The following is a 26,166-nucleotide window of genomic DNA, read 5'->3' as shown; positions in this document are numbered from 1 at the left end:
TTTTTTAACGTTTATTCATTTTTGAGAGACAGAGAGGGACAAACCATGAGTGGGGGAGGGGCAGAGACAGACAGGGAGACACAGACTCCAAAGCAGGCTCCAGGCTCCGAGCTGTTAGCACAGAGCCCGACGCTGGGCTTGAACTCACGAACCGTGAGATCATGACCTGAGCTGAAGTCGGACGCTCAACCGACTGAGCCACCCAGGCACCCCTAAAGAGAAAATCTTAAAAGCCAGAGCAAAAAGATACGTACAAGGAAAACAACAAGAACCACAGCCAATTTCTCATGAGAAATGCTCATTTTCTCAGCCAGAAGACCATGGAACAACATCTTTAAAGTGCTAAAAGGAAGGAAAACTGCCAAGGTATCATTTTATATCCAATTTAAAATATCTTTCAAAAATCAAGGTAAAATAAAGACAGTTTTGGACAGAAGCGGTGAGGATTTGTTGCCAGCAGACTCATACAAGCAGAGCTAAAGGGCATTCTTTCTTTAGGCTGAAGACAAACGATACCAGATGGAATCTGGAGCTACAGGAAATCATTAGAAATGATAAATATATCAATAGATGTAAAAGACAATTTTTCTTTGTTTTCTTAACTTCTTTCAAAGTCAACTGTTTAAAGCAATAACAACAATGTATTGTGGGGTTTATAACAAATGCAGAAGTGAAATATATGGCAGTCATAGCACAAGGTCAGAAGGAGGCAAATTATACAGTTGTAACATTCCTATTCAGACGTGGAGTGGTATAATATTCATTCAAGTTAATTGCGGTAAGTCAAGGATGTATTTTTTTATCCTTAAAACAACTGTGAAAAAATAACACAAAGTCTTTGGTAGAGATAAAATGGAGTAAACCGTACTCAATCCAAAAGAAAGCAGAATAAAGGGGGAAAAAATAAAGAAGAGATGGAGTAAATAGAACACAAATAGCAAGCTGGTTGACATAAATGGTACCGTACTAATAAATGTAAATGAACTCCACAGTCAAGGCAGTTAAGAAAAAAGAGAGACCTAACTATATGCCGTTTACTGGAGGTATACTTTAAATAGAAAAAGTTGAAAGCAAAAGTATTGAAAAAGACATACCATTCAAACACTAAGTGTAAGAAAGCTGGTGTGTTTTAGTATCAAAGTAGAATGCAGAGGATACCCTTGTTGGCTCAGTCTGAAGAGCATGAGGCTCCTGATCTTGGGGTTGTGAGTCTGAGCCCTACTTTGAGTGCAGAGATTACTTAAATAAATAAGAAACTTTACTGGGGCACCTAGGTGGCTCAGTCAGTTAAGCATCCAACTTGATTTTGGCTCAGGTCATGATCTCAGGGTTATGAGATTAAGCCCTCTGTTGGGCTCTGCACTAAGCCAGGAGCCTGCTTAAGACTTTTTTTTTCTCTCTCTCTCTCTCTCCCTCCCTCTACCTCTCCCCCCAATGTGTACATGCGCTCTCTCTCTACAAAAAAGTCAATAAAAAAACTTTATTTAAAAAAAGGTAGAATTGGGGTGACTGGGTGGCTGTCAGTTAAATGTCTGACTTTGGCTCAGGTCATGATCTCATGGTTTGTGAGTTTGAGCCCCGCATCGGGCTCTGTACTGACAGCTCAGAACCTGGATTCTGTGTTCCCCTTTCTCTCTACTCCTCCCCTGTTCACACTCTGTCTCTCTCTCTTCTTCAAAAATAAATAAACAGTCGAAAGAAATTTTTTTAATTAAAAAAAGTAGAATGTAGAACAAGGAGTATCCCCAGAGAGAAAAATATTCATTTCATAGACATTAAAATCCTGAACATGTATGCCCCTAATAACAAAACTTCAAAGCACACAAAGCAAAAGTTGACCAAACTAAAGGGAGAAACAGACAAATCAACAATCATAGTTGGAAAGATGGAGAGTGAAAGAAATATAGAGTGTCAGAGACACAGAGGAAAGAAAGAGATAGAGAAACAGATACAGGGACACAGAGCCCGAGTGAAGGAGAGGTATATGGCCTGATACTAAGAGGCTGACAGGACCCAGAGACAAAGAAAGAGAGGGATGGATCATGCCCTGGAGAGGAAGGGGGTCAGGAGCTCTGGTCTCAGTGTGTGGAGCCAGAGTAGGGGTCTGAGCCTGTGGGATCCTGGAGGGGGTGCTGTAGGGTGGGCAGCATCACTCACCCGCTGCCCCGTGGAGCCTTGGGGGCCAGGTTCTCCACGCAGTCCCTGTGTGGGAGGGAGGAGAGGTATAGAGTCAGCTATTGGAGTGGGTGTGACCCAGGGATCCCAGGATTCTCCAGAATCCTCCACCAGGGGCTGCCTCAGTACTCACTCTCTCTCCCTTCTCTCCTGGGTGGCCGGAGATTCCTTTGGGTCCAGTGGGGCCTGGGGGTCCCTGAGCAACAAGACAGGGCCTCAGCTTTGTACTGAGGCAGGGTGGGGTGGGCAAGGACTTGGGGGGCACAGGGGTCGAGGAGGGAGTCCCAGTTTGGCCTGGACCTCTGAGTTCTTTACCACACTCCCAGTGCCTGGCATACAGCTGGCAGTTTATACATCTCAGGGTTTAGAGTTATGGCCCTGGAGTCAGAGAGTCCCTACCACTGATCTGCAAGTTGCCATGTGCTGGTGGCAGCCCTTTAAAAAAAAAAAAAAAAAAAAAAAAAAGAACCTCTATCATTCTTGGCTGTATGTGCTGCTCTTCCTTACATGGACTGAATGACTGAATAAAAAGATTTACTGAAAGTAGTTTGCATATTAAGTGCTCAATAAATGCTCGAATGAATGAACAAATGAATGGTAGACGGGTGAATGGATGAATATGTGGACTGATAGTGGGTGGGTGGATGGATGGACAGATGAGTGGGACCACTTGGAGAATTACTCACCATGTGTCCAGGACTCCCAGGAATGCCCATGGGACCAGGAAGTCCAGGGGGACCTGGAGTAAGACACGACATCCTCAGGACTCAGAGTACAATACCAGTAAGTCTACTATCCACTCCCTCCTGATGGCCACAGCCCTAGCCACTCTGCCATCATCTGACCCCACCCCTTACATTGGGCCTGGACTCAACTTACCCACTGGCCCTGGGGGGCCTGGGAGTCCGACTGGTCCCTGGGGCCAGTGGCTGCTGGTCTCAGTGAAGGTGTTGGACAGTAATGGGTCCCCTGGGAGAGGAAAGATGGTGAGTGAGCAGGACTGGGCTGGGATAGGGCAGTCAGTCTTTACCTGCCATACCTCTGCCAAGCCAGCTTTGACTACCCTGTGGGACAACCTATAGTGTGGGCGGGGCCATTGGACACCTGCTCCAAGGGTGGGGAGTGTGGAGAGTGCTGGTCATATGGGACCAGGAAGCAGGGAGGCCTGGGTTCTAACCTTACCGCACTCTGGCTAGTGACATTCAGCAAGACCCTCCACCTTGCCGAGGCTATACTGCCACATGTCAAATGGGAATAGTAATAACAGCTACCATTTATTGACCATCTACTTTGTGCCGGGCTTCTGTGCATGGGGGTCATGGAGCTCTGGGAGAACTGTGCAGTCACTCTCCCCATTGTACAGATGAGAAAACTGAGGCTTGGAGAGGGAGGAGTGGTGAGATGGAATGAATGGCGCCCAGTCATACACCAAATATACGGCACAGGTATGATTGAACCTGGCACTCCTAGCTCCCGACCACTGGCGGCACACACGTAGGTCAGCCTGGGGAGGAGGTCAAGGATACACGTCTGGGTCCAGATGGGTGGAGGAGGCTCTCTGAGCACAGGGTCAGGGAGCACAGAACTCATTTCCTGCCATCAGGCCTGGGCCTCTCCAGTGCTCTGAGGGCTGGATCACTGCCAGCTCCAAGGCTTGGCAGGAGAGCCGGATGCTGGTAATTCTAAGCACAGGCTCCGGAGGACGCCTGGGTTTGAAGCTGGTCTCTCATGTTCTGGCTATGTAATTGCTCCTCTCTGGCCCTCAGTCTTCCTCATCAGAGAACAGAAGAGGACAATGGCACTATTGGAGGACTGGGTGACACATAGCTGACCAAGGGCAAGCCTAGTATACAGAAGGTACCTGGTAGATGGCAGTAACAATGGGATGATCATTATGCAAGCCCTGCCCCCACTCCCACCATTATCTGTCATGACCCCAAGGGACTTACCATATTGGGGGTTCCAGGCATGGGGTGGTCCAACAGGGGCTGGGGGGCCAGGGGGCCCAGGGGGGCCAGGAGGCCCTGGTGGACCTGGAGGTCCCCTCTCTCCAGGAGTGCCCACAGCTCCAGCCTGGCCAGGGCTTCCTGGGGGGCCCTGAGGACCTACAATGGAACCAGGGAGTTGTTCGGTGTATAAGAGGCAGGGAGGTCCAGGGTGGCTGCAAGGGGGCGGAACAAGGCAGCCTGGGGGAGTGGTTACACGATGGCTGCGGAGGCCACAGGCCCAGGCCGGTCCTGGCCCTGACCTCCCTGGCCATCTATTAAGGGGATGAACACAGCCCTCTTAAGGGGCTTTAGGACAACGGACACTTGGTATACAGCAGGTTCTTAGGAAATGTTGATTTCCAGAATGTTCTCTTCTCTCCCTTCCAGACTTTTGAATGAGTTGTTCCCTCCATCAGTCCTCCCTTTGCTCTGCCTGGTGTCCCCTCCAAGTCATCCTTTAGGCCTCAGCTATGATGTCACTCCCCAGGAAGCCCTTCCCATGCCCCACCCCATCCAGGCTGGGTCTAGGCTTCCTTCCTTGGGGTTTCCATACCTACAACTTCCCCCAGAACAACCTTGGTCACATGGTGGGGGACACTGCTATTTCTCCTCTGCCTGCCTCTCCTCCTCCCAGCTGGTCTGGAAGCATCAGAAGGGTATGGACAGGTCTGACCCCACCAAGTACCCAGCTCAGAGCCTGTTGTGGTAGGTGCCCAGGAAGCATGGGTCCAGAGAATGCAAAAGAGGGTTTTGGGGAGCCCAGGTGTGAGTGGAGGGGTGATGAGCTGAGAGACACGTGGGTGGAAGGGACCCAGGCTACCTCTGGCCAAGTAAGGGTTCACCTGACAGGGCTGACCTGGGAAGCTGGGGGTAGGGGCAGTGCTGTGGGCACTCACCTGGTGGGCCTCTCATCCCCGTTGGGCCCCGGCTGCCAGTGTCTCCCTTGGGGCCAGTGGGCCCAGGAAGCCCCTGGCCACCAACTCGATCTGGGGGAGAAAGTTCATCAGCTTGGCAGCTCCAACTTTGCTCTTGCCCTGACACTGGCCCTCGTCCCCCAGTCAGCACCTACCCTCTCGAGGGAGCAGCGGGGCCCTCACGTTCTCTCTGGCTCCTGGTAGCCCTGGGGCAGGGGGTAGACAGGGGTCAGTGTCATCCAGGGTCCCTGCCTCCAGCTCCAGTGTGTACGACAGGGGCTACTGGGGTGCTGCGCCCCATCCCCTCAGGCCCAGAAAGGGGTCAAGCTGGGAGTCAGCAGCAGGGCGGGGACTGGGTCTCACTCCCCTGACTCATTCCCAACACACTGCCCGTACTGACCCACTCACCTTGGAGGCTTCCATCTCCAGGGCTACCCCGGGCAGCTGGGGAGCCCCAGAGTGGGACAGGGTCCCCGGGTGCCGCTGGGGTCGGGAGCACTGCCCGCTCAGTGACAGTTAGCACCGCCACCTGTGGAGGAAGAAAAAGACAGGTAGGTACCAGGGTCTCAACAGGGGCAGGTCAGCCGAAGGGCCCCCGTGTTGGGGGCAGGAGGCCCATGCAGCCAGCACAGCCCAGCTTGGAGTGGAGACCCACCTCCCAGAGGCTCAGAACTTCATCAGAAGTGACTGTGGTTTTCAAACTACACAATTCGTCACCGTAAAAAAAGCCATCATACACCGTCACTGCCACCCAAGTGGAGTTCTGTGTCGCCATGTTTGCTGGGCCACAGGGTCTTTCCTATGCTGAGCTGCATAAATAACATGAAACTCCTCTTGGTCTATTCAAGTACTACAGGCTGGGAGGGTTTTTACTAAATTTTGAGGGAAGTTTGGGAAGGTCTGACATGAAATAGAGGCCCCGAGGTGTATACAAAACCACTTTGGGACCCAGTGTGGGGAGCCTCTGAAAGTCAGTGGTGTCCGCTGAGCCGCTGACCTGGGATTAAAGAGGGGCCAGAATGCCCACTGACCAGGGGGCAGGGGTCGTGTGGTCCTGTCCAGAGAAAAGCTGAAACTCCCGGACAGACCCAGAACTAAGAACCACACCCCAGACCTGAGACTGAGCCCCTCATGCCGGCTCCTCCTGGGAGGAAGCCTGGGGAGCAGTGTGGGGTTCCCGGAGCTCCCACACTTCCTAGCGGGGGTTCTAGCACATGCTGTTCAGAAACTTCCTTTTCCCCCTTGATACCTCAGGGGCATCTTTTCATGTTACAAAACGGAGGTGTTGTGAACGGCTGTCTGGTATTATGCTAATTATGCAACCACTCCCTCTGCCATCTGGTTTTCAATTTTCCCTATTAATTATTATTTTTAAAATTTTTATTTATTTTTTTGAGAGACAGAGCGCAAGTCGGGGAGGGGCAGAGAGAAAGGGAGACACAGAATCTGAAGCAGGCTCCAGGTTCTGAGCTGTCCGCACAGAGCCCACTGCGGGGGCTCGAATTCACAAACTATGAGATCATGACCAGAGCCGAAGTCGGATGCTTAACCAACTGAGCCACCCAGGCGCCCCTTCCCTATTAATCATTAACATTTTGGTAACCACCTTTGCATCTATCTACTCTCCTTAAGATAAATTCCCAAAGGAGAGAATGATGGAGGAAAGGATATGCAGACAAAACATGTATGTCTTTACGTGTGCTTAGAAAATCTGGGGGGGGGCTCCTGGATGGCTCAGTTGGTTAAGCGTCTGACTCTCGATTTCTGCTCAGGTCATGATCTCATGGTCCGTGGGACTGAGCCCTGCTGACAGTGCAGAGCCTGCTTAGGATTCTCTCTCTCTGCCCCCTCATGCTTGTGCGCACTCTCTCTCTTTCTCTCTCAAAATAAATAAGTAAACTTAAAAAAAAGAAAAGAAAATCTGGAAGAAAAGATGCTTAAATATTGACCGTTGTTCTCTCTCGGGGCATAGGTGACTGCTGCAGATGGTTTTCTGGTAGGTTTTTCACAGTTCTGAGCTATTCATGTTTCTAAACTTAGAATACCTTGCTTTTTAATTGCTGAAACCTTTGTATCTTGAGATAATTTGGGACGTGCAGATGTTTTGCTTTGGAAACTGGGAAGATAGTATTATGGTGGTGGAGGGGAATAAAAGGCAAAGGCGACAGGGCAAATAAGAGACTCAGCCACGTGCTCTGGGGGCGTGGTGTCTACAAATATCTGGCTGGCATGGAGATGGGGGTGCACAGGGAGCTTCGTAGGCCTCCCGGAGGAAGAGCAGGCCAGGCGATCTGACTGTGAGCAGGCTTCCTGGGGAAGGGCACAGAGGGGAAGCCAGCTTGTTCTGGAGGATGGTGGGTGCCTGGTAGGGAGGTCACATGCTCTTGGGTGTTGAAGCTCAGCTCAGAGATGCAATGGGAATCATGAGTGGATGGGGCGTAGGGGTGCAGGGAGGGGGTGGGGAGGCCAGGGGAGGGGCAGCTGCTCACCCACCTTGGCTTCCAGCACCTTCAGCCGCTCGGTCAGCTCTGATACTTTGCTGCAGTTGAGGCAACCTGTAGGGAGGGACGAGGCTGGGGCTGGGGCAAGGCGCCACAGGTTCCCCATGGAGCCCCTCAACGCCTGGGGGCAGGATGGAGGCAATGGGACACCTGATGACCCCAAACCATGAGATAGCCCAGTGTAGGAGAAGGGGCTACAGCCTGTTCAAGGTAGGCCATGTCCTGAGGGTTTTCTTTGGCTCCAGATCCTCCAGAGCAGAATCAGGGACCCACCTCCTGCAACCTTTACATCCAAGATGACTCCTTCCCTGGAAGCCAGAGCAGGAAATCCTGTTGCTTCCCCTTGGGCAGGGCTAGCCTGGGCTTGCCAGCTTTGGGGACTGACACATCACAATCTGGACTGAGCTGGCTCAGAGGCGCTACTCTCTGATTCTGCCTCCGCAACCACCGTCCAGCTCCTCGGGCCTCCCCAGGGATACCCCTAAGTTATCGGTAGCAGCTCTGGCCCATTCCAGAACCTGCCAGCTGCGGTGCACGGGGACTAATGCTTTAAGGGCTCATCTCTCCAGTCCACACCAGGATCCCATGTGTTACGACGAGTGTCACCCCAGTTCACATCTGAGGACACTGAGTTCAGAGCAAGGGTGCAGTGAGTTCTTGACAAGCACCAAGTCTGGGGTCGAGTCCCAGAGCTGCCCCTTCCTGGTTATGGGGCCTTGGGAAGGGCGCGTCTCCTCTCTGACCCTCAGCTTCCTCCTCTTTAGAATGGGGACAATGATGCCTTCCTGGGGCTGTGAGATTGAAATGGGTTGACAATGGAAAGCACCTGGCGCAGTGCCTCACTCATTGCAGATGCGGAGAAAAGCATAATTTAAATAAAAAGAGGACTGGCGGCTTGGGCCCACGTCTGCAAGAGTCTGGGGATCACACACACACACACACACACACACACACACACAAAAGAGTTTGGGGGTCATGGGTCTTGGGGTGCTGGGCCCAGGTCAGACTCCTTCTAGGCCCTTTCTCTCCACCCCCCACTTTTCTTTCCAGGCTGGGGTGGGCAAGGGTGGGTGCTCTCCCTGACCCTCCATTGCTGGACTCAGCTGGCTTTAGGATCATCACCACATTGCCTGTGCCCCCGCCTGGCCTCTCCTAAACCAGGGGGACCCCAAGCAGCTGCCCCAGGACCCACCTGCGAAGGCTGTGGGCCTAAGTGCCATCCGTCGCATGGTGTTGCCTGACCAGCCAGGCTCCAAGAAGCCAGCGGAACCTGAAACTGAGGGATGATACTGATGAGAGCCCCGCTGGCCTGCACTATTCCCCATGTGCCACTGTGGCCCCGGCCAGGATCCCTACCCCTCCTGGTGAAGAGGGAGACAGAGGCCCAGAGAGGTGGGACAGTTTTCCTGGGTCACACAGCAAGAGCTGGGCTGAACTGGAACAAGACTGCCAACTTGACGGGACTGGGGAGCGGGCTGGCAGCGGGTAGGGGCCAATGACCCCAGCAAGCTGCATGGGTTAAGAGCTTAGAGGTAACAGATGCAAGGTTGGGTCCCAGCCCTGCTACTTGCTGACCTGTATGACTTGTCCTCTCTGGACCCGCCTATATTCCCATCTGTAAAGTGGAGTCATAAGGCTACTACGCCCCCCAGGCTGGTGTGATCCTGAGGAAGGCAATGTATACAAAGGGCCCCCTGGGCACACATAGGCACACAGCAGGCAGCTGGGACATGGCTGTCCCCCTTCTCCCTGCCCCAATTGGTAAGAAGACACTGAAGTGGAACCCGCCCTGGTTTTAAATGAAAACCAGAGGGAGGCTGGCTGCCTGGGGAGGGCAAGGGGGGCTGTGCTCTACTCTGCCACCACCCCTATGAAGAGCAGCCACCCTGGCTGGTCTGGCTCTGGGGGCCTGGTTTTCCCCACAGCCAGAGGGATGGGCTGGCCGAGCCAGGGGCAGGGGTACAGCTGGAGGGGCTCTGGAGCCAGCAGTAGCAACTGCCCTTCTCTGCACCCCCCCGCTGCCCCCCAGGCCTGCCTTTTAAGGCCACAGAGTGCCATCTGGTGGGGGGGGGGCGGGGAGAAAAGACCCAAATAAGGCACAGACCTGGCAGCTCTGAGCCAGGCTGCGGGTTGGTGCAGGGAGTGCGGCGCCGGGAACTCAAACCAGACGGGTGTCTCTGGCCAGCCCCCAGCAGGGAGGCGGCCAGACCCTGCTCCACTATGGGGCCTCTGCTCAGACTGGCCTTGCATCTCCCGCTCACCCTCCCTGGGGACCTGGGACTTGCCCCATCGGAGGGAATAAATCCGGCCCAGGACAGAGGAAGGTGGGGTGGCAGCCCAGGACCGGGGGCAGGGATCAGGGCAAGGTGGGGGGAATGCCATGTGAGCCAAGGCCAATGCTAAGTGTTCTACACACCCCAGCTCAATCTCACATGGTAGGTTGTAACAGCTAACACTTAACAGCTAGCACTTACTCTGGGCCTGGCACATTCTAGTAAGCACTTCACATACAGATTTTTAACTCATTATCCTCACGGAACCCTATAAATGGGTAGCTAGTACCACCTCCACTTTACAGATGGGAAACTGAGGCACAGAGCTCCTCTGTCTCCTGTGCTCAGATGAATGGACGAGTGAATATGAGTATCTCTCTGGGGGGAAACCAAGACGGCTGGAGCCTGGACTTGAACTCAGGTTAGCCTAACTCCAGGGCTCGACCTCTGGGCCACCTGGCACCTCGAGTCAGCCCACTGGGTGGAGGCAGGGAGGCCTAGCACCTGTAGGAATGCTGGCTCTGGAGGAGAATGGGCTCGCCAAGCCTTCCTCGTCCTCTTTGCTCCCAGGTGAAGATGTAAAAGGCCATTTTATTACTCTTTTCAGGAAGTCAACCAAAGGAAGCTGCTGTCTCTCCAACCTCATGGAAGTTTGGGTTTTCTCTGGGATGAAGTCTGGCAGAGCATCTGCCCGGCCCAGCCTCCTCACTTACCCTGCTGTTTCCCCCTTTTTTCATGGCATTCCCACCCTCTAACATGTACTGTGTCAGTTCCCCAGTTCACGGCCAGTCACCCACCCCACTGGCTGGAACATGAGCCCCACCAGGGCAGGGACCTAGTCTGTCCCATGAATGGCCTGGAAAAGTGCCTGTTGCATAGTAGGGCCTCAGTGGCCTCAACAGACCTTCTGTTAACAAATGCATGAATCGCCGGCCCAAAATGAACGTAAAACAAACAAAACAAAAGGCAAAATAATGTGGACGGCAGACACAATGGTCTTGAAAATGAGCATAAATGTTCTAACGTTACACGAGGGCTTCCCTGAGTTGCTAATCTATGCACTTGTGGTTGGAAATTCTTTTTCAACCAATTTGCTTTCGTACATTTCACTGGACGCCAGAGAGAACTAGAAAAACTAACGAAAACATGGTCTGACCATCAGCATAGATGTAACTGGTTCAAAGTGATGGCAAGTGAAAATTTTAAAAGAAAGAAAGATGGAAGCAAGGAAGGAAGGAAAGAAGGAAGATAGTTAAAGAAATAACAAAACTGCTAAAAAAAAACCCAAAACCCAGAAAATATTGGTTTGGTTTCAGGATTCACAAAAACAATCCCTAAAACTTCAAATGCTGGTAAGTGGACAGAACTACTTTAAGGGGCAAATCAGGTTGTAAAATGGCCCTTTAGCACAGCAAATCCCAGTAGGGAAAAAGCCCAGGGTTGGGACAAGGTCCCCTGTCATCCAAAAATATCATATCCTTCCCACTGGTGTTGGGCCAGGACCTCTGGAGCAGACCCCAGCGGGCTGAAGGTCCCCCAGACCCCAGCCTGGTGGTCTGTCCTAAAGTTCCACCCCTCAGCCCTAACCTTGCCCTCTCAGGGGCTCCAGGCTGGGTTCCAGGACCACAAACCCCAGCTTCACTTTGGGAAACCTGACTGTGGGCTACTTCCCACCACCTGGGAGGTCTCTAGTACCACACACACTGCCTCCCTACCCCCTTCCCCACAGCTGCCAGTCCTATATCACCTCCTCCAGGAAGCCTTCCCAGACAGACCAGGGTACCCACCAAAGCTCCCCCCATGACACTCTCATCACTCCCTGCCTTGATCTGCACAAGGACAGCATCAGGTACAGTTTCAAGCCCTGTGCCCCCATAAGCAGCTCCCCTTCCCCCTGCCCACCACTAGGGCAAAGGTAAGAAGCCCCTTCTCATTGGGTCTTCATGAGAACATGAGGCCCAGAAAGGAGAGGCTGCCTGCCCACACAGAGAGGTAGGGATGTGGGGATTCAAATGCCACCCTACAGTGGGAATGTGGGTGTGAGAAGTTGCGAGTGTCCCTGGGCTTCATCTCTGGCTTTCTCTTTCAGGACAGGGGCCAGCAGAGGGGCTTCCTCATTCATGAGCCACCCACAGGTCTGCTGGGTCCAGTGACCACAGCCACAGAGATGCAGTCTCCCCAGCCTCAGTCCAGGTGTCGTCCTGGGAATTTACTTTGCAAATGTAAATATTTGCTGCTGTTGGCCTGAACCAAAGATGGGGTCAGGGATGGGGCCAGGAGCTCCAAGAACCCTCCAGCTGGCTTCTGGGAAGCCTCAGTCTGTGTCCAGCCTGGCTCTCTCTTCAGGGTAAAAGGAGGTTCCCATTCATTTCCCATGTACCCACTGTACGTCAGGCACTGGAGAGACACGAGTAGTGATGGGAAGGCGGGGGCCACCATAGCCAGGTGGCAGCTCCAGGAGGGTCACAGGCAGAGGGGACAGCTGCTGCCCAGGCTGTGGGGTGGGAGAGAAGGCCAGTGTAGGCCAAGGGTAAGATGGAGTGAGGGCAAGGCTGGAGCACATCACTGGGGTGGCCAGGAGGATGGAGAGGGGAACCACCCAGCTAGGGGTGAAGGACGGACAGGCAGGGAGTCAGGAGATAGGGGCTGCTGGACCTTCCAGACAGGAGTGGAGTAGACAGGTGGCAGACTCGGGCAGCACTGAGCCCACAGGATCCTGAATCTTCAGAGTAAAGCACAAACTTGGCACTGTAACTGGCATCTAGTTAGGGCTGGAAAGATAGGTGCAGGAAGGGCCTGACCCTGGATGGTGGAGAAGCCCAGGGCCCAGGCGACACCTGGGGCAGAACCTCTGGTCTGTTCTTAAGCTTTTTTGCTGTGTGACCTGGGGCAAACTTCTTCCCTCTCTGGTACCCCATCATAGAAGGGCTGTGGGAGTCCACAGATGGGGAAGGGACATGTGTGCTAAGGACAGTGGAACAGTGAGGGGCAAACAGAGGTCACCTAGCTGCAGGGGATCTCACGGGAGAGGAGGGTGAGGGAGCTTCTCGATTTTTCTATCAGGGAGCAATTGGGGCTGAGATTGGCTTCCACCAGTCTCATGGTGCCCCAACTGTCTGAATACTCCCCTACTGGAAATCCTCAGCTGATGCTGCTGGAGAGGAAAAATCCTGACCCCAGGTCATACTGATGGACTTTGAATCGGGATGTGACCTTGAACAAGGCATTTCCCTCTCCCAGCCTCAATTTCCACACCTGGACCTTCTGCATCATGGCATGATAGGTAGCATGACACCGGTGGGTGTGAGTCATGGTACCCGGCATGGAAGACAGCGGACGCTTTCCTTCCCCTCATCATTATTATTACGGGAGGGTCTGAGCCAGGGGGAAGCTGCAGACCCCAGGTCAGAGCCCTAGCTCTGAGAATCCCAGCTATAAAGCTTATTTGCTGTGTGACCCTGGATGAGATCTACACCCTCTCTGAGCCTCACTTACATTGCCTGAACAATGGGGCTGATGGGTGAACAATCTGTCCGCAAGGACTCCCTCCTCCCAGAGGCAGAATAACACGGAGGCCACAGCAGCCCTGCCCTCAGCAGAGCCCACCAGGGGCTCAGGACCAGCAGACACAATGCATCCGGCCTTGGCCCTTCCTCAACATTTTCCAGTGGGAGTGGGCAGCCAGGTGAGACTCAGCCAGGCTCCCTTCCTCCGTCTAGTCCCACCTCCCAAGGCCGAGAGGCATTAGTAGAGGCTTGATCAGACAGGTCCCGTGCTGAGTGACTCCAGGTCCAGGTGAATACCCTTCTGAGCCTCAGTTACCCCATCTGTAAAACAGGGCCTATTCCAGTCTTTTCCTCATAGGTTGTCATGAACATCAGGGAACATCCTCACTTATCATCACAGAGTGAACATTGCCATTCTGAAGATGAGAAAGCCAGGGCTAAGAGCTACGAGTGAACGAAGAACTTGCAGGCTCGAGGCCTGTTTGCTGAGCAGCTGACTGAGAAACTAATCTCAGAGGTGGGAGGCAGGACAGTCCCAGAGAGCCATTGCAGAATCCCCAGCACAGGGGCCAAGGGGGAGAGGAAGATATAAATTTATGAATATCCACTGTGTTTGAGGCATGAGTCTCAGACACTCATAATAAAGTATAAGGTGGGCACTTTTCAATCCCAGGTGACTTCCAGATAGAGACAAGATTCAGAGAGGTAGAGTGACCTGCCCCAGATCACACAGCAGAGCACAGCTGATCTAGATCTGAATTCTGGAATGATGGGTGCTCCCTCTCCTCCTTCATGTCACCCCACACTGCTCTGGCGACACTGCTCTGTGGCCCCAGGGCCATGTCACAGGGCTGGGAAGATTATGAGGGCAGTTACCAGCCGGGGAAACTGCTGGGGGGGTGGGGCTCAGCCTCAACCAAGCTGTCAGAGGAAGGGCACTGGGTTGGGCGTGCAATGTCCTCATGCTTCCCCACCCTCATTCCCAGGACCCCAGAAGAGCAGTGTACCAGAACATCCAGGCCTGGGCATCTCTTTAGTCTGCTCTGCCTGTGTGTATGTGTGGGAGAGGCCCTTCCTGTCTCTGGTTATCACATAGTGCCCACCACAGGGTGCCGTGCCACTGCAGGGTCTTTACGGCTTCATTTCATCCTTGAAACATCCCTGGGAAGCAGACTCTAGTACCCTGCCCATTTCACAAGTGAGAACACAGAAGTTTAGTGTGGGAGAGCCCAGGCTCTGCAAGAGCACACAGCAGCTTGGTGCTCTTTAGAGAAGGTATTTCTCCCTCTGAATGGGCACGAGATATGGGCCACCTGCACTGCAGTCCCCACCCCGCCCCCTCTGCCCGGTGCCCTTGCACAATGACTTGCACAATGTATGGGGAGTCCCTGGCCCAAGGCCACACAGCTGGTGTGTGGCAGATCTGGCCTGGCCCATGAAGCCCTGGAGACGTCCATCCCAGGCTGGGACCTGGAGGCCCTGAAACAGGAGATGGCAGATGTCAGGGTTGGCCTAGCCCAGCCCCCGTCTTGCACGCCAACCTTGCCATTGGCAGAGACCTTAGCCTTGATCCTGGTTTCTGGACACACAGCCTCCAGCTGTGGGACTCAAGGGCATGGGAGCTGCCCCCACCTGTCCTCCGCCCTCACTGGCTCCATGATGGCCCCACAGACCTGGGAAGGTCTGCCCTTGGGAGGGAAGCCACTGACAGAGTGGCCTTTGTCTGGGCAGGCCCTGCCTGGCTCAGGCCCGCTAGGCCCACGTGGCCCCCACACTCTGGGGACTTACTTCCCCCCGACCAGCTACTCTGTGTCCTCTTTGGCAGCAGCCCCTCCTTGTTGGCTCTCCTTCTGCCCCCTGGGAAGGAGAGCCTCCCACCAGGGAGGGGAGGGTCCCACTCCTGGTTCCCCTTGATGTCTGCCCTCCCACACCGGCACCGGCAGCTGCCTCTCTGTACAGGACCCCTGTTGGGCATCAGGCAGCTCCTCCACTCTCTCTGGCCACCCCTACCGGAACTGGAGACTCCCCAACCCCACAGGGAAATTTGCCAGGCCCCTCCCTGCCCCACTCTGTCGTGAGCTCTACCCCCCACCCCGTGTGAATTTGGGCATGTGACTCCACCTCTCTGGGCCTCTGTTGCCCATCCTATGAAGCAGGACTCTTGTGGGGTCCCAGGGAGGCGAAGCATGTAAATCTTTCAAGAAGCACCTATGAATGGTGACTTCTGTTAGCATCACGCTCTCTTGATTCAGAGGCCATGTCTCACACGTTTGTGTTTCTGGAATCAGAGTATGTCTTGTGACTGATGCTCACATTAACGTGCTCCTCTGGGGTTCCTGAATGCCTCTTTCCACTGATGTGCCTACAGGCGTGCTTCTTGGGCTGGTTCTGACAGCTTCTCTTGCTGAGTTCAGATAGGTAGTGAGGGTGGGAGCCACCCAGACTGCTTAGCAGAGAGGCAGGTGCCCTTGAGAGAGGGCTCTCCAGGTAACCATGTGTCCAGGGTGCAGGGGGGCCTGGGCTGTGTCCTCTGTACCACTGGTGGGTGCTGGGCCCTGAGCCACCCGTGTTGCACGCAGATAAGGGGGGGGGGGTGGGGTGAAAGGGCTCCCTCTGCCTGCGACACACTCCACATGTGGTGGCCCATCTCTAAGGCCCTGGGAGAGGCCAGGCAGACCAGGCTTCAAATCCTGACCGCCACTCAGGAGCTGTATACCCATCACTTTCCTGAGCCTCAGTTTCTTCACCCACAAGATGGATACAACCATCCCAACCGGGCCGATTCACAGACTTAAGGGGTGCTTTGTTTCCGTGTGCTGTTACCATATCCAATGGAAATGTCCACATGGGTTCTCCCCAAGTTTGGAGGAAAGGCTTGGGATGGTGTGCCTCAAGACATGAGCTATGCAGCATGTATGACATTCTTTCAGGGGTCCTGAGAGTTAGGCCGTCAACATCCATGGGACAGCAGGCCTTGACTGTGTGCATACCAGCCAAGCCTCACTAGTGGGCCCGGGTGTGCCCAGTGCTGGCCACTGTAGCATCTACCGACTTAGCAAGGGTTGACTACTCCCACCCACGTGCCCGAGGGAAGGCACCTGGCCTGTACCTCGGGGTAGTCCTACCTTCCTCGCAGTTCACCCCTGAGTGCCCGGGGCAGCACCTCCACTCACGCGTGGTCACTGTCTTGTACATCACCTTGTATGTGGGTCTCACCACGGTTCTGTAGCTGAAAGAGTGTCCAGGGGGCCGAACTCAGACAGAGTTTTCTGCCACCTTTCCCACCGACCTGGATGTCCGTGGGGACAAACTCCAGGGTCCTCTGCTACCTCTGAGCCCCTCTGGAGCCTCTCTCCTCCTCTATACAGGGATTCAGCCCTCTAATCCCTTGTAACTCCCCGGGTGGGGGGATCTAGATACTAAATGGACAGGAAGTCCCTGCAAGCTGGGTTGGCCTGTCCTGCCAAGCAGTGAAGCCTCACCAAGTGAATGCATGTGGGTAAATGGTGGAATCCTTCCCCCAGGAGGCCCTCCAAGTGCCCCAGGAGCCTAAGGGGAGGTGCTGAGGATGGGGAGGGGGCCAATATTCCCTTTGCTCTTCCCACCCTCAGGGCCCCTGCATTTCCCTGCACTTTCGATGCAGTGTCACAACCAGGCCTTTGCTCCTGCTGGCCTCCACTTAGAATGCCACCAGCCCCTGTTCCACCATGGTCTCACTTACCTGTTCCCTGGGCAGCTCATGGGCCAGGGGCAATTCTGCAGCACTCGCTGAAGGTAGGTGCCATTTTGCACGTGGCATGAGATGGTACGGGTCACCACATAGGAGCACCAGTTCCTGAAACAGACCCACAGTGAGGAAGCTCAGGCGCCATGCGCAGCTTCTGCCCAGGACCCCGGGGAGGATGAGTGAGGAGGTCCGGGTTCTCTCCAGGAGCCCTGAGTCTCTAGGGAGAGGGACCCCCGAGCTCTGAGTCCTTTGGGCCCCAGTCAGGAGTCTCTGGGCTACTGTGGCTGAGGAATGACTCCCATAGCTCTGGAGGGGCAGCTGTGCTGGGGGCTCTCGGAAGGTCGTGGGGGGACAAGACGGGAGCAAGGCATCCTTGCCTGCGCTCTCCTTTCTCGATATTACTTCTCTCCAACCCTTACCCATCCGGGTCACCAGGGCCTCCTACCTCCCACCCGGACAACAGCAGCAGCCCCCGTCTTGCCCCTCAGTCGCTCCCTAGGGAGAGTGTCATAAAATGGAAACCTGGCCATGTTCTTCCCGTGCTCATCCTCATTCGGAGCCCTCCAGATCTCCTGTGCTCACATCTGCTGTGAACCCTCACCTCCAGGCCTTCACACACACTCACGCTGGGCCCACTGCCTGGGCCCACTGCCACATGCTGGGCCCACCCTGCCCCCACTTCTCCACTTGGCACCTCCGGCCTTCAAAGCCCTACTGTGCTGTCACCTCTCCCCGAGTCCTTTCCCACCTCCACCCCTACCTGAACAGAATTGATGGTTCCCTGCCAGGGATCCCCTGCAGCACTTTGTATACCTGTCTCGCTGAATTAGGCTGAGGGCTCATGTCTGCCCTCTCCCTCCCCCGGCATGACAGAAGAGAGGCCCTGTCTCACTTATCCTTGTGTCCCCTCTGTGTGATAGCCAGACGTCCCAAGCATGGGGGACTGGATTCTTCAAATGCCCATTAATAATCATATTGCTTTGCGGGGCGCCTGGGTAGCTCAGTCATTTCAGCAGCTGACTCTTGATTTCAGCTCAGGTCATGATCCCAAGGTTGTGGGATCGAGCCCTACATTGGGCTCCACACTCAGCAGGGAGGATTCTCTCTGTCTCTCCCTCTGTCCCTCTCTCCCCTGCTCGTGTGTTCTCTCTCTAAAAAAACAAAAAACAAAACAGAAAACATATTGCATTGCATTTATTGAGCACCCACTGTATGCTAAGGGTATTTACATTATCTTCCTAGTAAGTCAGGAAGGCACCTCCCTACATTTTACAAAGGTGTAAACTGAGGCTTGGGGAGGGGAGGACAACTGCTCACGTACCAGAGCTGGTGTATGGTAGAGTCGGATTTGCACCCAGGAATGTGGATGGCCCAGCCTGGCCCCTGACTTCATCCCAGAGATCTCAGCTCCTGTCTCCTCCCCATCTCCTGAGCCACGGTCCATGGTTCTGTGAAGGCCCTAGCCTGGGAACCTGCTGACCCCAGGCTCAAGACCACAAAGGAAAGTCTGGTGGGGTGACAGGCTCTGGCTGAAAAGGGTCACCTGAAACAGTCCCTCCTTTCCCAATCCCGGCAAAAAATGCAGGGCCTGTGACCCTGTGCAGGGCTGAGGGCTGCTGAGCTGCTGGAATGTCTCAGCCATCACAGAGATGTCTGCCACCACCGACATCCAGTCTCCCAGATGCCGTCCCACCCCCAACCCTGGTCAGCCATCAGAGAATGTCCTTGGCCGGGACCTGCCGACTAACTCACTGTGGGACGCTGGGGAAGTCCCTTCACCGTTTTGTCACCCTGGGATAAGTCCAGGAGGAAGAAACAGCCTTAGCCAAAGGCAAAGTGGGGAGAGGGATGGCTCTGTTTAGACCAATGACCTGGCAGAGGCTCAACATAGCCCTTGGCCAGACACCACAGGAAGAGGTGACAGGGGCTTGTGGCAGCACTGCTGGGAACCACGCGACACTGGGAACAGCCTAAACAGCTACAGGACCACTGGACGTGGAAAACCAGATGTGAGATAGAGCCCAAGTTCTTCACGTGTAGACCACCACGTCTGGCTAACTGAGAAACGCAAGTGCAGACCAACGGATAGAGAAGGATTGGATTTCTATTAAAATAAGAAAGCTCAGGGTGGGGGTGGGGGGCCCTCCGTCAGTTAAGTGGTTAAGTGTCTGACTTTGGCTCAGGTCATGATCTCACGGTGTGTCAGGCTCTGTGCTGACATCTCAGCCTGCGGGTTCTGTGTCTCCCTCTCTCTCTGCTCCTCCCCTGCTCACCCTCTGTCTCTCTCTCTCAAAAATAAATAAACATTACATGAAAAAAAAAAAAAAAAGCTCGGGGTGCCTGGGTGGCTCAGTTGGTTAACTGTCCAACTCTTGATTTCCGCTCAGGTCATGATCTCACTGTTTATGGGTTTGAGCCCCACATTGGGCTCTGCGCTGACAGTGGGGGAGCCTGCTTGGGATTCTCTCTCTGCCTTTCTCTCTGCCTCTCCCAGGCTCAAGTTCATGCTCTCTTTCAACATAGATAAACTTAAAGAAATTTAAAAAAGAGAAAGCTCAAAGACTATTTATATGTATATGCACATATACAGCTATGTGTGCAAAGTTAGGAAAAATCACACGCTCACATCAAATTGCCACCCATGGGGGCAGGGAGGAGCTTTCCATCTGCTCTGTCTCCTGCACTAACAGCAGCCTTCAATGATCATGCGTGCTGCACACCAGGAACTTGGGTCCAAAGCCTTTCACATACCAACTATGAGTGCCACTTTACAGATGGGAAGACTGAGGCTCTCAGGTCTGGGATGAGCCCCAGGCACCCAAGATGAACAACACAGTAAAGGTTGGGATTCAGGTCCATCTGACCCTAGAGTTGGCACTCTTAACCTCAGGCTGGAAATTTTCTCCCAATGAGCAGGTGGGTAATTTTAGAAGTTAAAAAAAGAATACACCTCTTCAAAAAGGCCCCACTCTTTAGATCCTCTGGGTCCCTAGAGCTGTTTGAGTTTTGTTTGGTGGGGGGGGGGGCATAAGCCCCTTTGAGAAAGTGATGTTAGTTGTGGTTCCTATCCAGAAAAATGCATAAAACTTGGGGTGCAAGTTTTGGAAGGCACTTCCTGAGGGGTGCTGGGGGTTCCCTACAGCCTGTGTGATGTTCCTCAGGCTGGCCCTAGGGCTCTGGGAGTGAAGGAAGGAGGGAGGGAGGGAGGGAGCAACCCGGGCAGAGGACAGTCAGAAGCTCCAGATACTGGAGGGGCTCCTGCGCCAGGAATGAAGACACCGTCCCAGTGTATGGATGTATACACACACGCAAAGGCATGCACATCCATCAATGCAGTGAGCACACACACAAACACACACACACACACACACGGACACACACGTACGTATTTATGAGTGCCTACAACTCCTGGACACACGTGTACCCATGTGCATACACACAGACCCACATAAGCGCACACACACACACACACACACACACACACTCAAGCACACAATCAGACCTAGGCAAATCCAACAGGACACACAGCCACAGAATGACCATCCTGTCAGGCAAATGGCCCTGTGCACACACGCCTCCCTCCATGCCCAGGCCCTGGACCAGGCTGGGGGAGGTGGGCCTGTGACTGCCCACAATTGCTTGACCTGCCCCTTTTTCTTTATACCAGGGGGCAGCGAAAGAAAACAATTTTCTTCTTCCTTAATTAAAATTGCCCCCATGTGGGCCCCTGGTTTATTTCCCACGAGCTGGAGTTTGCTTGAATCCCCTGCTTAAAAGATGTGGAGCTGATGGCTGACTAAACAGGAGGGGATACTTAGGCCATGTGGGGTTCAAGGTCAGCCCCTGGCCACTCCCCTAGGATGGGGCGGGGAGTCACCAATAACCACGCCCACCCTTCCCCCCCCCCCCCCCCCCCCCCCCCCCCGGCCTTGACGACGCCAGCCCCACCGCTCTCAGGATGAACCCAAGTTCCTCTGAAGAGTCCTGGCCTGGCCCCTCTGTCTACTTTCCAGGGGCAGCAGGACCTCCTTCTAAAGCACAGACCTAATGTTGCCACTGCCTGCTGTGAGTCCACAGCCACCAAGGCTCCCCATCGCCCTGTGAGCCCTGCCAGCCCTGTCCTTGCATTCGAATTCCCTCTGCCTGGAAAGCACCCACTCCCCCCTGCTCCAGCAAACTCCTATTTGTCCTTTAGGTCTCAGTCCTAAGATCCCAGGAGAGGTGGGGCACCTCCAGGGGTCACCTTCAGCCACTCAAGGCAGCCTTGAGCTTTTCCCTTCCTTGCAGATGCTGAGGGAAGGCACTGGCAGGGGCCACACTAGAATGGGGCTCAGCCTGAGGGTGCCCAGGGAGGTTTGCTGAATGACTGAATGACCAAGAACAGGCAATGGCCCTGGGCAGAGGAGCCAGGACCCAGGTTCCCAGAGATAGGCGCTGTACTTGGAAGACTGCCTACATCCCACTGTCCCTGGGGGTTTTCTTTTCTTTTTTTTTTTTTTTTTTTAATTTTTTTAACATTTTATTTATTTTTGAGACAGGGAGAGACAGAGCATGAACAGGGGAGGGTCAGAGAGAGGGAGACACAGAATCTGAAACAGGATCCAGGCACAGAGCCCGATGCGGGGCTCGAACTCACGGACTGCGAGATCATGACCGGAGCCGAAGTCGGCCACTTAACCGACTGAGCCACCCAGGCACCTCTGGGCGGGGGGGGGGGGGGTTCTTTTCTGAGATGCGGGTCAGTGATAAGTTGCCCAAGAACCCAGTGAGGCTGAGCCTGTGGGATGGGGCGAGGGCAGGAGCTGGGAGGGGGCAGCACTTCTCTTCCGGGCTTGCCACTGCTGCCCACTCAGCACTTCCTGGGCCCCCAGAGGCTGCTGGAGGAGAGAAAACAGGCCAGACCAGCTCGGTGTGGCACCAGCTACCCCTACCAGGGTCCCCCCACTTGCCCTCCACCCCCTGCCATGTGGGCCCAGGGGACTTTGTCTCTGCAGGGCCCAGGGCTGCGATCCGGAACAGTGATAGGGCTAATTGCAGGAGGCAGCCAAGCGGGCCAGGGGCCAAGGGCCGTTATGAAAAGGAGAGGAAAGAAAGGAGATGTACACGGTGGGGGCAGGGTGATCAGAGCCAGAGCCCCGCTCTGGAGGCGAAGTTCCAGTCCTGGCCCTGCTGCTTCCTAACTCAGTGACCTTGGACCCTGACCCTCTCTGCGCCTCACTTTGTCCATCTGCAAATGGGGACAGCAGAATCTCCTCTCACGCAAACTGTAAAGCACGGTGCTAATAGCTATTGTTCTCGAACTGTGACACTGGCTCCACACCCCACTGCTGTGGTAGAGTGGCTTCGCTGAGAGACACCAGCACGGTACCTTCCACAGGTCCTTCCTTTGACTTTGGAATAGGAATTGCCAGGCTCTGCATTTTATTTTTTATTTTATTTTATTTTATTTTATTTTATTTTATTTTATTTTATTTTATTTTATTTTATTTTGTTTTGTTTTGTTTTTGAGAGAGAGCATGTGCATGTGAGCAGGGGAGAGGGGCAGAGGGAGAGAGAGAGAGAAAGAGAATCCTAAGCAGGCTCCACGCTGAGCATGGAGCTCCTGGTTGAGCTCAATCTCAGGACTCTGAGATCATGACCTGAGCCAAAATCCAGAGTCGGATGCTTCACCGACCAAGCCACCCAGGCGCCTCAGGCTCTTCATTTTAAAGAGGGGGACACTGAGGTTCTGAGAGAAGTCACCTGGCCAGGTCACCCATGTGGGCAGAGAGCTGGGATTTGAACTCCCCAGGGAGGGGCTGGGGAGGAAAATTCTCCACTCCTCTTGATTCTAGGATTTGCCCAAGGAAGCCCATCTTGCAGAGGGAAGTGGCCTAGGCCAGGCCGCGGTGATGGCTTCTACTCGAGAGCCATAGTGCTGAGATGGGTTGTTAAAGGAAATAAGGATTCAGGTGGGAAGGGATCTCATGGGGGCCAGGAAGCAGCCCCAGCAGGGATTGGGGGGGGTAGACAGGGGCAGGGGTGAGCCAAGGCAGCTCTGCACAGCCCCCGGGCACCCTGGTTCCGGGGGTCTCAAAGTCTTGCCACATTCCTGGGGCTGGGGCGGCCCCTTGGATGCCTTCCCGGGCCTCCCCCTCCCCAAGCACAAAGCCTCTTTTCTGTCTCTGATCCTTTGGCTGCCAAGGGGTGCCTGGGGTGCTGGGCTGGGGGTGGAGGGAGCGCTGATGGGGTGTGACGTCCCCATGCTGTCTCCAACAATGCTGGGACGTGGCCACAAGGGGAGGTCCTGGCAGCCGAGGACCACAGATTCCTCGAGTTAGGGGTCCCTTCCTCCACCTAATGTCAGTGATAGGAGGAACCACTGTTCATTCTTCTTATGGGGGACCATCCACCCTCAGAACAGGCAGGGGACAAGGGGAGGAAAGAGGGAAACATTGAGGAAACAGAGACCCGGAGCTATGAAGTGACCTGCCTGAGGTCACACACTGAGTGAGTGCCAGAGCCAGGGCCAGAGCCCCCACCTCCTAACCATAAGCTGCACACCTTTCTCAGACCCACAGCTGACCACTGCTACAACGCAAAGGACACTGGATTGGGAAACTGGCTGGCCTGGATCCAGGTGCCACTTTTCCTCTTTGGGGCCCAGTCTTATCTGTAAAATGGGAGCAACAGCACCCCCCACAGGGCTTTTGTGATGCTCAGGCCACTGGGAGCCTTCTGAGAACAGATGGGGCGACAGTCCCCAGTGACAACAGATACCTGCCCAGAGCCACTATCCTGCTCCCACGCAGGAAGCCGTGAGGAGGTGAGAAGCCCAGGCTGGAAGGCCCTGCCCTGGACTGGCCGGAGGGCAGTCTGGACCTTCAGTCCCCTCAACCATCATCCTGAGCCTGACACTGGGAATTCGAGTTTAGGGTCTTGGTCACCTTAGCACCTAGGATCCTGGGGGTTCACATTCATGTCCTGGGTAGGTGTTATCCTCCCTTAGAGCCTCAGCTTCCTCCTCTATGGAATGGGAACCATCAAAATGGATGCCTTCCATGGCAGTTGGGAAGATTCTGGAGGTGGTAGATGCGGGTAAAATGCCCAGCCCAAGTCAGCTGTGTTCAGCATGTAATAGGTGGTGGCGGCTGTGATATCTGCCACCTGCCTGTCCCTGTCTCAGATAACTGCTATTCTGGCCTATGATGCCTTGACCACCTCTGCCCTCCAGCCCCAGCCATGTCACCTGCTCTTGCTAGCCCAGCAGGGGCATGCTGGCCCCTGACCACTGAGAAAGGGAATCTCTGAAAAGAATTAAAGAATTGAGGCCCTAGGGGGTGGGGGCCGGGGAAGGCCTTTGAATGGGATGAAAAGGCCTGAAGAGGCCTGGCTACTCTGTATTGTCTGCCTCAGACAAGGGCTGGCCCTCGGGAGAGAGGACCCCAGCAGGGGTGGGGGCTGCAGCCGGGACAGGGGCCAGGACAGGTTCAAACACTTATCAAAGCCAGAAAGACAGATTCAAATCCCAGCACTTCTACTAATGGCCCAAGAGCCTAGAACATTATGTTAATTCTCTGGGACCTCAGTTTGCTCATCTGCTAAATGGGGATAGTGCTTCCTACCTCATTCAAATCCCTCATTTGAAGGATTAATGACCACACGGCAAATAAAGGGGCTCAACTCCCCACTGGGGAGATGCTCCACAAACACCAACAGAGAGAATGGTCCCAGCTCCAGAAAAGCAGCAGGAACACAGAATACTCTCTCCCATCTCTGTTCAAACCCACCCCCGTGGGTCTGGGGGTGACCACTGACCCACGGACTGTGAAATTCCACCCCTGTCTTCTCCCTCCAGGGAAATAAATAGCCAGGGTACTAAAAAAAGCCAAGAGCAGAGGGGAAAGGGTGGAGGTTCCCGAAGGGGGGTCAGCTAGGGGATGTGCTGGGCTTTTCCTGTGTGCAGGGAGGGGGTCCCTTGAGCTAGGGCCACGGAAGTCCTGAGAGGCGGGCTTCTTCCTGGCTGTTCCCCTTCCCCCTCCTTTGGGGCTCTGGAGGTGAAGCGGTGGTGGAGGGGTGGAGGAGGCTGTAGGGGAACGCCGGCTCAGGACACTTGCAGTAGGAGACCCCCGTACTGCCGGGAGCTTGGGCCAGATAGCTGGGCTGCCCAGGTCCCTTACTCCCATCCCGGCTGGCACTGAGGTGGGGGACCAGGTCCCCTCCCCAATCCCTGGCTTGCACGGAGGTTGGGGGGAGGGAAGGGGGGGGTGCCTGGAGTCCTGGCCCCAGGGCTGGCAGGGCACAGAGGTGGTGGGAGGCAGCCCTTACCTGCGTCCGGAGAACTGGGCTCCCCCGACGTTCCACGCGGCGCTGCCTCCCGGGAGCAGGAGCCCGAGGCAGAGCAGCGCCCAGGCCCGCGGGCCGCCCATGCTGCGCCCGGCGCCCTCCGCGCGCGGCCCCTCGCGGTCGCCGCCCCCAGCCTGCCGTCCCCGCCCGCCCGCGCCGCCAGCCTCCCCGGACGCGCGGCTCCCGGTTCCCAGCGCAGCGACCGGAGGGCGGGCGGGAGGCGGGCGCGGGGCGGGGGCGCGCGTTCCCGGCCTCGCCCGGCCCCTCGGCGCGGCCCCCCGCCCCCTGCGCAGCCGTTGCCAACCCGGAAGGAGCCCCGGGGGGTCGGGCGCCCCCGCCGGGAGGCCCGCCAGGTGCCCACCTGAGCCTGGCGCCTTTCGCCGCGTGGCCCTTTTGGGACCAGGCTGCCAGTTCGGAGGTGCACTCTCACGTGCTGCAGACCCGGGACCTGTGGCCGGGGCCACCGTCTCAGACGCAGCCCGGACCCAACCAGAGCCGCCACGCCTGGACTAGCTATGCCAGGGCCCTCATCCCTTCCCAACATTTGTGAGAGATCTAGTTCCCAAGGCACGCGGGATCCATCCATCCATGCAACAAAGGCCTCCTGAGCAGTGAGCACCACTGTGTGCAGGGCACCTGGCCTCCACTTCACATCCTGTCTCTGTTTATTCCTCCAACCACTCTGGGCAAGGTGGGCATGATTATTCCTATTACACAGAGAAGAAACCTGAGGCCCAGGTCCTTGTAGCCACTCCTG

General features: G+C 55.1%; 1 protein-coding gene across 12 annotated transcripts in view; it reads right to left on the bottom strand.

Moving 5' to 3' along the window:
- Nucleotides 1-25,676, bottom strand: part of EMID1 (EMI domain containing 1) — a 49,548-nt gene extending 23,872 nt beyond the window's left edge. For 2 of the 12 annotated variants that reach the window (XR_009251156.1, XM_058693172.1), the window contains exons 1-13: nt 25,392-25,655; nt 17,079-17,192; nt 16,483-16,586; nt 8,771-8,854; nt 7,571-7,632; nt 5,486-5,606; nt 5,233-5,283; nt 5,060-5,149; nt 4,125-4,280; nt 3,055-3,144; nt 2,862-2,914; nt 2,309-2,371; nt 2,158-2,202 (exon numbers count right to left, since the gene is read on the bottom strand). Coding sequence is in view for 10 of the 12 variants with exons in the window: in XM_058693172.1 (XP_058549155.1) it covers nt 2,158-2,202; nt 2,309-2,371; nt 2,862-2,914; nt 3,055-3,144; nt 4,125-4,280; nt 5,060-5,149; nt 5,233-5,283; nt 5,486-5,606; nt 7,571-7,632; nt 8,771-8,854; nt 16,483-16,586; nt 17,079-17,192; nt 25,392-25,492 (1,134 nt within the window). In the remaining 2 variants the exon portion in view is untranslated. Of the gene's footprint in view, nt 1-27; nt 533-2,157; nt 2,203-2,308; nt 2,372-2,861; nt 2,915-3,054; nt 3,145-4,124; nt 4,281-5,059; nt 5,150-5,232; nt 5,284-5,485; nt 5,607-7,570; nt 7,633-8,770; nt 8,855-16,482; nt 16,587-17,078; nt 17,193-25,391 lie in introns of those variants that run through there. The other 10 variants (XM_058693180.1, XR_009251157.1, XM_058693173.1 and 7 more) reach the window with 10 other exon arrangements.
- Between the last annotated feature and the right edge of the window lie 490 nt (nt 25,677-26,166).

This window comes from Neofelis nebulosa, chromosome 11 (genome assembly GCF_028018385.1).
Source record: "Neofelis nebulosa isolate mNeoNeb1 chromosome 11, mNeoNeb1.pri, whole genome shotgun sequence".
NCBI classification, from domain to species: Eukaryota; Metazoa; Chordata; class Mammalia; order Carnivora; family Felidae; genus Neofelis; species Neofelis nebulosa.
This window is presented reverse-complemented; position numbering and strand designations above follow the sequence as displayed.